This window comes from Scleropages formosus, chromosome 23 (assembly GCF_900964775.1).
Source record: "Scleropages formosus chromosome 23, fSclFor1.1, whole genome shotgun sequence".
Lineage (NCBI taxonomy): Eukaryota > Metazoa > Chordata > Actinopteri > Osteoglossiformes > Osteoglossidae > Scleropages > Scleropages formosus.
The window spans coordinates 4,909,417-4,921,010 of NC_041828.1; the positions used below are offsets into that span (position 1 = coordinate 4,909,417).

The 11,594-nt window shown below is 47.7% G+C and overlaps 1 protein-coding gene across 1 annotated transcript; it reads left to right on the forward strand.

Moving 5' to 3' along the window:
* Positions 1-1,060: 1,060 nt before the first annotated feature.
* On the forward strand, positions 1,061-9,107 carry LOC108930381 (ammonium transporter Rh type B-like). The gene is made up of 10 exons (XM_018745590.2): positions 1,061-1,394; positions 4,441-4,627; positions 5,022-5,172; positions 5,261-5,408; positions 5,758-5,924; positions 6,645-6,782; positions 6,923-7,056; positions 7,150-7,271; positions 7,527-7,600; positions 8,260-9,107. Exons 1-10 carry the CDS (start codon positions 1,205-1,207, stop codon positions 8,335-8,337), a joined length of 1,389 nt encoding a protein of 462 aa, XP_018601106.1. The 5' UTR covers positions 1,061-1,204; the 3' UTR covers positions 8,338-9,107.
* Positions 9,108-11,594: the final 2,487 nt, after the last annotated feature.

Genomic DNA, 11,594 nt, shown 5'->3' on the forward strand with positions numbered 1-11,594 from the left:
GATACATCACCCTCAGCCTGTAGACCTTGACAAAAATGGGGTCTCAGTTTAACCCTCGTTTCATTCCACTATCAGACAGAGATGAGCTGAACCAAGTGTTGCGTTCCAGTAACCCGTGATTTGTGTGACCACGGTCAAAGACTAGCAATAAAGCATCCAACCCTGTTCAGTGTCCCCAGGTGTCTCTACCCCATGGACCCTACTGATGTCCCCCTATGGACGTCTCTCACCTTTTGTCATTAACAGGAGTGGTCGGACATCGAGCTGCATCAGTCAAGTTCAGTGTTTTCTGAAAACATGCAGAAGCTCTGCTTCCATCTAGATTTCACTAACCCTCTGCTTTGGCTCTTACCTCTTACCGGTGTAAACCAGTGCAGTATTTACACCAACATGTCCAGATCCAGGGTTAGTGTTTGCATTGGTGTAGATAGGTCAACCTGAGCTTACTCCCATTCACATTTAAACACACACTACAGAGGTCACAATTTTCCGGTGAGGGTCTATATTTTATGTCAACTGTCCAGTGTTGCACCTTTTGCCCAGGTAGGATGCGTGGGAGCTTTTTAAATACACTGAGGAATGCTGGATGCTGAGAAGGGTGTAGAGCTCTTTATTTTTACACTGTAGTCATAGCAGCCCTAAAATAGCCAAACATCAAAAGATATCAATCGTACTATAGCAATTATTTTATATCTCCTACATGGGTTTGATTTTCATTCTATACAAACCTGCATACGGTTGTATCCTTGGTTTCAAAATATCTGGTAAAATATGTCTAGCAAAATATTTCTAGTAAAAATTGACATTTGCTAATCAGTGATTGTTAATAAGAAGCCCATCTAAGGCACGGTTGTCTTTGTAGGATGTGTGAACATGGTGCTCTTGTCTCATTAGCGATCTTCCTTGAGTACAGCACACCTGACCCCACCAGCCCGGTACAGTCCAATCTTGTCGGGAACTGAGTTATTGGCCTCCTTAAAGAAGTTAAGGCATGAAGGGGAGGAGCCATGGTGTCCCGTTTGAATGGGCCACAGTTTGGGGTGTGGTGGGATGAGCTGACTTGGGTTAGCCACTGGAGAACGACTAAACATTTTTCTGGCCCCCTCGGCTGAAGCATCGACACATCCTGCTGTTACCTTCTCCTTCTTCTTCTGCTCCTCCTCCTCCATCTTCTCCCGCAAGCCGGGATTGAGCACCAGGTCCCATGGCCGGCTACCAGACGAACCTGCGGCTGACACTGCCCCTGACGTGTGTCATCCTGGAGGTGATCCTCATCATCCTCTTTGCAGTGCTGGTGGAGTATGACCACGAGACGGATGCCAAGCTGTGGCACAAACATCTTCTCCAGCACAATGACTCCAACTACAACAACGACTTCTACTACCGGTATCCCAGTGAGTAGCCAGGGAGCTGCATGGGAGGGAGGTGGGCTGGACCAGAGCTCTTCAGCACCTGTCCTGGGGCACGCTCCTGTATACTGCTTCTTCTGTCAAACAGCTTCTTATCCCAGAGCTGTGCTGTGCTCAGCTAGAGCGAAACCAGTATGCCCAGGGATCCCCAGGACCACAGCTGGGAGCCAGAAATGTACAAGTGAATGACAAAGCTTATCCAGTGAAAAGTGACTGCGTGGATGGTACACACACCAGAGAATTGGTCTACGTTGTCGGGTTGGGCTCCGGCTTGCCGCGACCCTGCTCGGGACAAGAGGTTTCACTCAATGTGTGTGTGTGTGTGTGTGTGTGTGTGTGTGTGTGTGTTATGAGGTTTCACCCATGAAGGTACAAGTTCTGCTTATTCCTGGTGGTCTGGAGCCGAAGACTGAGACTGAGCTGTTGGAGAACAGGAACAACCATCCCAGCTGGACTCTCTCTGATTCCACCTTAACAGATCAGGGTTGAGGTGGAGCATAAAAGGGGGTGTGTTGCTGGGTGGGGCTGGAGGCAGGAAGGGGGCGTGGCCTAACTCGCAGGTACTTGGTCCTTGGGCTTTTGGGATAAATATCTGGGAGCTGATATGAGGAGGATACTTGGGCCGCAGATAAAGGGAGGTTTTCCGTATTGTTTCAGTCATTGGCACGTTTTCCCCACGGTGCTTCCATTTAATAATAAAAAATGATGTTTTACTACACAAGTGTACAGTCAGTACTAGGACCAGCAACCTGTGTACAGGGGTGGTTTTTCGGAACCAGTGATCTAATGCCATTAGGATTCAGACGCAAATTTTACCGATCTCTTTGTAGATCGTTTTCAGTGACGTCAGTGGAGTGAAGGGGGGCTTTGTGGCAAATGAGATTTACACAGCAAGGGATTAAGGATTTGTTTGGGGGCAGATCAAAGATATTTTCAGACGTTTGTCACGTAGAGAGAAAACAACAAATTTAAATTCAAGCATCACTGCAATAATAAGCATCATAACACTGATTCTGTCCTGCTTTTAGGGCGGTCGCTACACCTTTGAGGGAAATAAGGCTTTACCGCAGTTTTCGCTGGGCATTTGAGTTGGGGAGGTAGATGAATTTTGCTCTGCGATTTGCTATATTTTCTAAATTGGGCAATTTTGGCTGCAGGTTTCTGTTGAACTGCTGAATCGATAATAATCTCCTCGCCGTCTGCTGGGCTGAGCCAACAATCCTCTAACCGGTTCTGTCTCAGATTCAGTCTGTAGGGAGTTTTTACTCTTTGTGTTTATGTGTGTGTGTGTGTGTGTGTGAAAGAGTGAAGAGAGTAAAGTAGACATGCTGAAAGATAACACGTCATTCATTTCCCTGAAAGATGCCACCTGTGAAATGATTCCTGGGAAGGTCCAAAGGGATATTAATCAGGGTTCAACAAAAAAATAGTAAAATCTGTCTTCTGTCCCTTTGCCTTTACATTAAAAAAATCCTGACCCATTGCACTTGACACGAAAGGTAAAAAAAAAAACTGACTGATGGTTCAGCAGTTATTTTATTGCAATTCCACTCAAAAAATAACATGCAAATTAATCTGAAAATCAGGCTGCGCGTGTGTGCGCGCGCGCACCATGTATATGCACGTTTATACGGTGTAGATCTGTTTATGTACAATGTACATATATATTCCGTGTGTGTGTGTGTGTGCAATGTACAACATACACTGTATACACTATATACATATACATGTATATATATGTACACTCACACACATACTGTTAAAGACACGGCGCACCTACGCGCATACGGAAATACGTCCCTATGCGTGTCGGTGCGCCGTGTCTTTAACAGTAAAGGTTGGCGACAGGTAAGACAGGTTAGTTCCTCTTGCTGGCTCTAAGGACACGGAGGGTTCGGTCCTCAATAGACCACTTGTGTGGGGAACAAAGGAAACGCAGATCCTCCACGGCATCAGATGACCAGCGAGGCTCCCGCCTTCCGCAGCGCAGGCCACACGAGGGGGGTCCTGACTCAGCACCGCCGAAGAGCACTCCCGCAGACCCAGTTCCCATCTCTCTCATCGGTGTCCCTCTGGGCGACACGGCGATTCTAGAGGTTCTGCCCTGATTTGACCTCTACCTGCTGAACGTGTCGGAGGAGCTGAGCAACAGGAGCAGCGCTTTGTATTGACACCGCTGGTCACCTTGACTCTATGATGTTGTTTGTTTTTTTTTTTTAAATTATCCACACCTTAATTGTTTTGCACAATAATTTTGAAGGCATTTGAGCCCCCATTGTGAATTGCGGTGCTGACTGCCTCAGCTACTTGTGGTTTACGCTGTAAACACCGGGGCTGTCGAGTGAGTGCCAGCAACACACCAGCGAAGACGCATAATAAGGGTGCAGCAAAATCGACAGAGATCCGAATGCTCTGTAGCCGCTCCTCGCGTGTTCAGTGGAAGCGCTGATCCTTGAACAGCAGTTCCCAAGAAGCTTTTCCAAAGCTTTTCCAAAACCACAATATGCTGTGTCCGGGAGGGATGTTATCTCCATCTCTGGATCTGCACGAACCTTTCTCGAATTCAGGTTCCGAGAGGATCCGTCTCGGGTTCTTTCACCGATTTCATCAGATGCGACACTTTAGTTCCTGGGAATGTCACCATTTCCTACTGCTCCTTCTGTTGGGTGCCTGTCGTTATGGTAACGGGGTACAAAGACCCGCGCTCAGAGCTCTGCCGTTGTGATGATTTACCGCGGAACTTCTCGTCATGTCCGTATTTCATACTAACGCCTCCCCTTCGTCCGAGTAATCAGTAAAATCACGTAAAGGACGTGTCACCACCTCTTTGTTTTAGATCACCTCGGTAAATGATGCCACCGTTGCCCCTGGATGAAGGCAGCAGTGGCAAATCGTGCGCAGGGAGGCTGGTTTAGAGATGCTCCTGTTCCGGAACGCTCGCGCCGTCACGCCACCTGAGGTCCGCAGAACCGTTTGTGCCGATGAGGGACGGCTCAGCCCGGTCCGACTCACGCCCCCGCGATCTCCACAGGCTTCCAGGATGTGCACGTGATGATCTTCGTGGGCTTCGGCTTCCTGATGACCTTTCTGCAGCGCTACGGCTTCAGCAGCGTGGCCTTCAACTTCCTGATCGCCGCCTTCGCTCTGCAGTGGGCCACCCTCATGCAGGGCTTCTTCCACGGCATGCACGGGGGCAAGATCCACATCGGTGTGGAGAGGTCAGCACCGAGCACTGGAAAACACACACGGTCATGCCCCACTGAGGCTGTGCAACACACACACACACACACAACACAGACAGCGGTAAACAAACACACACACACAGAAATGCACACAAACACACCTGCATGACAGATGGAACCACGGCGGGCGCAGAGCAGAGGAAACGAAGTGAGATGTTCCACAAAACCTTGAAATTCATGCCTGTCCTTGTCATCCCAGCGCCAGTCGGGATGCTGGTTCTTCTGACCCACATTAGTCCACCCGCGTTTGGGGGAGATAAATCGGTGCTAAGCGCCAACAACCTGCGTGGTCCAGCACGTGTGTGGAAATGTGAGAGGTGAGATGCGAGCGTGATCTGAAATGACCGATCCCGGTCCCTCCCTCCTGCAGCATGATCAACGCCGACTTCTGCACGGGATCCGTTCTCATCTCCTTCGGCGCACTGCTGGGCAAGACGAGTCCCGTGCAGCTCCTGCTGATGGCCGTGTTCGAAGTGACCCTGTTCGCTACCAACGAGTACATCCTTCTCTCCATTCTGCAGGTGAGCGCGTGACATCCTTCGCTTCCCAGCATCCCGCCTTTCAGCCGGTGGGCCCGCGTGTCTCACTTTCTCTTCTCCAACTTAACAGGCAAAGGATGCTGGGGGCTCCATGACCATCCACACCTTTGGGGCCTACTTTGGCCTGGTGGTGGCTCGTGTCCTCTACCGCCCCCAGCTGGACAAAAGCAAGCACAAGAACTGCTCTGTGTACCATTCTGACCTCTTCGCCATGATCGGTGAGGTTCCTCTTTGGCGCTGTCTTTACCTTATCCTCTGGCAGACCCATGGACCCACTGTGGACTTGTCCTCATTCCACGTTCTCCTTAATGTCACTTTTGCATTTATGCGGTAAAATGTCTCATTCCACTTGTACGAGATCAGACTTATTCATAAATTTACAGCCTTTCACCTCAATTTACATTACATTGACATTTATTTATTTAGCAGATGCTTTTTTCCAAAGTGACTTCCAATGAACTCTATGTAGTGTTATCAGTCCACACACCTCTGCTTACACTGCTTACCACTTACACTGCTAGATACACTACTTACACTGGGTCACAGGTTGATCTCTCTGTCTTTCAGGTACCATCTACCTGTGGATGTTCTGGCCCAGCTTCAACTCGGCCATCACGGCTCACGGAGACGACCAGCACCGCACGGTCATGAACACCTACTACTCCCTGGCCGCCTGCACGCTGGCCACCTTTGCCATGTCTTCTCTGGTTGGACCCGGAGGAAAGCTGGACATGGTGAGGAGAACATTCCTTGACGATGGGTTGGAGGAGGGTCCCATGATCTCTCCCACGCTGGGCAGACTCTCCACTCAAAGGGTCATCCAGAGAGAGCTGATTGCCACAGCGACACAAACCTCTTCTAATCCCCCAGGGCCAAATTCTGCCGTCTTTATCTAGCAGCAGATGGCAGTGAAGCAACGACTGCCAATATGTGCAGGAATGAGAACTCCTGTCTGGCCTCATTGAACTTGGACTGGAGGCGAAGTCAGAGTCACGGTTCACATACTGATGAGGTTCATTCAGTTTACACTTTACAGATAAAACCTGAACTGGCCGAGTCGCTGGAAAGAGAACGAGAAAGATCAGAATCAGAATGCGAGAAATAATTAGAGCCCCTTTGGTTGGAAAACCCCTCCTATGAGCTCCTTTCATGGGTCTGGGGTTATTACCTCCGGTGGACTGCTACCCTGTATAAGGCTGGAGTAATAATAACAGTAATAATAATAATAATAATAATAATATTAGAGGCAAGAGCAATAGGCAAGGTCTGATGAGACTCTTCCTGCACCGGCGAATTGTGGAGGACCAGTTTTCCTAAAAGGGGTCAAATCTGTGTAGCGGAGTTCTTCTCGCGGCCGTTTTTACCTTCATTTTCTCGTCCGACTCAAGTTCAAACCCTCCCTTTCCCGACACGTGCCCTCGAGCTCTCCTGACGGTCCGTCCTCCTTGCCGCAGGTGCACATCCAGAACGCGGCGCTCGCTGGGGGTGTCGCCGTGGGCACTGCGGGCGAGATGATGCTCACCCCCTTTGGCTCCATGGCGGTGGGATTCCTGGCTGGAACCATCTCCACTCTGGGCTACAAGTTCCTCTCTGTGAGGAAGCCTGAGGACTACCTTTTGCCTTTTCTCTGGGACACACACACATACACACTCGAATACACATACATAAATGCACATATATTTTTATGCGTACAGAGAATCTCACTCACGCAGTCCTTGCCCTCCCCCTACAGCCAGTAATGGAGAAAAAGCTGAAGATCCAGGACACCTGTGGAGTCCACAACCTGCACGGCATGCCAGGGATCCTGGGGGCCGTCGTGGGGGCCGTCACTGCCTCCCTCGCTACTCGCGAAGTCTACGGAGACGGGTCAGTGCTCGCGCTCCGTCGACTTTCGCCCAGGCGTGTGTATGTGTCTGTGTGCGTGCAACACGTCTCCCTCACCTCACGTCTCTCTTCCAGCATGGAGGACGTCTTCCCAGAAATCTACGCCGGCAACTTCTCTGCATCTGAGCAAGGTGTGCGGCAGGCCATCTCCCTGGCGGTGACGCTGGGCATGGCCCTCGTCGGAGGTGTCATAGTGGGTGAGTCCCCTCAAACCCAAGAGATGTGAGCTGTGCTCTGGTTTCGTAGGCTGCGCTTCTCCTCCGCTAAACTTGATCGCACCTCTCAGCGTGTGCGGCAGTGTAGTCTCTCTCCGTGGTACCGACATGTTTCGGGGCATTTCTCAGAAATGATGCCGCACGGGTATCTGTTACCACAGAGACAACGCAACAGAAGAAAGTCCCAGTGAAAGTACAGTTCTGTGCGGATTAATCAGCCCTGTTGACCTTCCTCAGGGTTCATCCTGAAGCTTCCCATCTACAGTGGTCCTCCTGATACCATCTGCTTCGAGGACGCGATATACTGGGAGGTACTCACTGCTTTAATCGCTCTTCCATTTCATCCCGGCATGAGACAATTGAGCGAGAACAAGAAGTATCTTTAGAAACCTTATGAGATGCACAATAACCTTATATTGCTGAAGAAACTGAGCTGCTCCGGCAGTTTGGAACGCTGCTCCGTTGAGTCGAAATTCATACTGACTTCCAAATGTCTGTTCCATGTCTCATGAACATGGAAATAATTTTCGAGGAAGAGATACATTTTTATTGGTTTGACTGAGAGGGCCAGACATTTACAGACACAGGAGCCTGGAAGGATGAAGGTCAAAGTTCATGATATGCTGTAATACATATTTTATCCACGGGGTGGCAGTATTGTGGGAACATCTGCCATTGTCTGAACTAAAAATTGACATTTTGATTTCCCCCCACCCCCCTTTTTTTAAAGAATCGGACCACAAAAGCCATACACACACACAGTGCCAAATTCAGAAATTATTGTAAAATAATATTTTTAGTTTGATCCTGTCATTGTGACAATATGATGTAAACTGGTAAAAAAAAAAGGAAGTGACCACATATACACGCATGTTAAATGTAATTACAGGGCCCTATGGATATGTACTGTGTGAATTAGGGATCCCCCCTTTTGTGCTGAGACGCAGAGTGTGTGTTTCTGCTCTGCCAGGTTCCAGGAGAGATGGAATCCCAGGAGGAGCTGGGCACGGTGATGTCTGAGGAGGTGCAAAAACCGCTCAACAGCTGAGCAGCTGAGATCAACACGTCCTTCGCATGAGAGTGCACCGACACACACGCACACACACACACACACACAGGTGATCAGTCTACCCTGGTTTATAATGCCACATGGTCCCACAGAAGGACACATATCACAAACAGATTCATAGTGAACCTTCATAAACACCTGTGCTAATACCAGACAACAACACACACACACATATACACATGCGCACGCACAGGCTCTCTTCTATGTTCATACATGTGTTTGTGTGAATTTCTAGTTCTACATGATACCTTATTGCAAGACAAGTGTGCACCCCAAACAGACTCGTGGCAGGATGAGGACAAACTGATCACCTACATTGTCCACGCCCTATGATTGCAGGGACCGAAACATAACGGCCTCTCTGGCGTCCGTCAAAACGTCAGTTCTGGCATTTTCTCACCTGATTATTGATCTGCCCTCAGTATTGGTTTTGTGCATCAAGAACTGGGATTGCATGAACTGTACCTTTGGCTATTGAGCAAACAGGGATGCATTTCAAAATGGGAGGTTTTTTTCATTACCAAAATTCCATCTTGCTGCTTACACATTTTACAGATTTACAGATTATACAGGTGTCCAAGTGCTGTGAATTTCTTTAAATTAAATTCTAACAGACTAAAATTTTGTAACAGGGATGTGTGTAACACCAAAACAACAATGTAAGCGCTAAAATATTTCACTTTTGCTTTATTATCAAGGAAACGTAATGATTAAAAAGTACTTGAACATACAACGTATACGTACGAAGGTCCTGCATCTAGTGGTAAAATAATAAATGATACTTGTTTTTTTATTGAAACATGTCTCTGATGATTTTTCTTGCTGTAATAAACCACACGGGTGTTCATGTACTGCGTTTCAATGAAGTGCATTAACCGGCCGCCAGGTGGCAGCATTCAGCAGTTTTATTCCAGCGCTCATCGCCGACCCGTCGCGCACCATTAGTGACATTGTAATGATAAATGATGGATCTGCGTCACTCCGCGTTTCTGCTGCGTCGCCGCGTGCGGCTTCATCCAAATGTTACGGGACACTGAGAGTTCCTTAATCTTTTCATTCATTTCATATCGATTTACGACTTTTATATAATAAATCAGAATCAGAATCAGAATCAGCATGAGCTTTATTGCCAAGTATGTTCGCACATACAAGGAATTTGTCTTGGTGACAGAAACTTCCACAGCACAGACAGAATGACAGTGACAAGACAGGTGAGAAGATAGAGTATGTGAGCAAGGGATAAAAAATTTTTAAAAATATAAAGTACCCAATATACAAAAATAGTCACTAGATACAAATGCAAGGGAGTGTGAGTAAGAGATATGTGATAAATCGTTATAAATATAAATAGAATTATGTACTGCACTGGTTTACTCTCTAGGGGAGAGATTTAGGTGTTCATGAGGTAGATGGCCTGAGGAAAGAAACTTTTCTTATGCCTGGCTGTCCTGGTGCTCAGTGCTCTGTAGCGCAGGCCAGATGGCAAGGGTTCGAAGAGGAAGTGGCCTGGATGCGAGGGGTCTAGAGGGGTCTAATAAACTAGCGACAACAAAGTTTCCCCCCAAATTTCAAGTAGGCTTACATATTATAGGTCCAAAATAAACGATAAAACCTCCGAGTGAAACGGTTGTGGCTAATTGGCTACAAAAAGTTATTCATCACAAAAGTTCATCACTTTTTGCTCATTGTTTTTTCTCCATCGTTGTCTCATGTGAATATACGTAACATAATAATGCCTTAATTCACGACAATTTCAATTTTAAAATACCGCATGATTACAATTGTTTAAGTTTCGGTAAGTAAACGAGTCTTGACCCGCAGCGCCGATTTAGCCCAATCAATGAGATCCTTTCGCTCACACGTGATGGGGATTCGACCTGATGCCCTGACGTCGCAGTCCCACCCTTCTCCCTGATGAAGGTAAAACAAACAGATCTTTTGAAAGTCATGCTACTGTTTGACAGACATTGCTGGGTACTGCCTCATTTATATGATCTTATGACAAATAATTAATCTGCGTTTCGGTTACTGTAGCCTTTTACATTCGTTGTGCATTGACTGAAACTGGGATCCTGCAAGGGGAAGCTCCTCTAAACACAAAACTGAGAATATATGAGTGAGGCCCTTGACCACCCGAGGCCGGGAGCGCGCTTTAATCCCCTCATTAATATTTCATAACGCCCGGATTGGCGCGCGAGGGGTTAACGCTCCATTCCAGATGGTTTTTTTTTTTTTTTTTTTTCCTCCTTCTCCGCGTCTCGTAATTAACACAGTTTCATTTTCTTGGATCAAACGACAGAAGGGGGGCGGGGGGGCTTGTGTGCTTTTTTTTTTTTTTTTGTAAGGGCGTTATTGGCCGCGCCCGGAGCCCCGTGCATGTGTGTGCGCGCGACGGCCGATCGGGGCCCCGCACAAAGCTGATGCCGCGTGCGCGCGCAAGCACGCGCAGCCACGAGAACCTCCGCAGCCGGCCTTTCCCATGAACCAGGACAGGTGGGCAGGCGCCCTAATGAATGAGCGCTAATACCAGAGCAGTTAATTGCGGCTTAAAGCCCCCCAATTAAAAATGCAAAAAGCAACGATAATAATCGTGATTATGATAATTATTCTAATGTATGCAGACTCTGAAAGTAGCGCAAACATTGCGCCGTCTTCCACGAGGCGGCCCGAATTTATGGCGCGCGCGTGTGGGGCGAGAGAGAGAGAGAGAGAGAGAGAGGCGGCGCTGCGGAGCCTGTTTACCTCATTTACCGGTGAAAATGCGTTTGGGGCTGAGAAACAGATGTTGAACATTTCAGTGGAATATGATCGATTTTATGGTGAAACCCTTCCGTCGGAAAGGAGGAGTCGGGTACCGTGTTTCTTGCAGTTTTACCCGGTGCGGGTCTCGCAGTGCAGGCAGAGGAGTGATGCTGCTTCTTGCTTGACCTTGGTGTTTATTGTCTTTCACTGAGAAAATATATGTTCAAGTCAAGGTACTTTGTCTCATTTATTTATTTAAATTAAAAAAAAATCCCTCAAGACAGCTCTTCCCCAAGAGCTTCCAGTCCAAAAGTGCTTCAGTTCCCCCACGGTAAGGAAGTGTTCCTGGTATTTGATCATTTTTGAAATGTAACACGGTAAACCATTAATACACTGAAAAGCTTAAATAATTTAATTGAATCTGAGGAGCAGGACACTGTGGGACTTAAAATGTCAGTAATGATCAAATATGAGGAACATCTACTGCGGCGCCA

Excerpts from the sequence above, each read along its gene's own strand:
- LOC108930381 (XM_018745590.2), top strand. The coding sequence starts at position 1,205 with ATGGCCGGCTACCAGACGAACCTGCGGCTGACACTGCCCCTGACGTGT. Across the intron at positions 5,173-5,260 it reads TCCTTCTCTCCATTCTGCAG|GCAAAGGATGCTGGGGGCTC; the intron begins GTGAGCGCGTGA and ends CCAACTTAACAG. Across the intron at positions 5,925-6,644 it reads CCGGAGGAAAGCTGGACATG|GTGCACATCCAGAACGCGGC; the intron begins GTGAGGAGAACA and ends TCCTTGCCGCAG.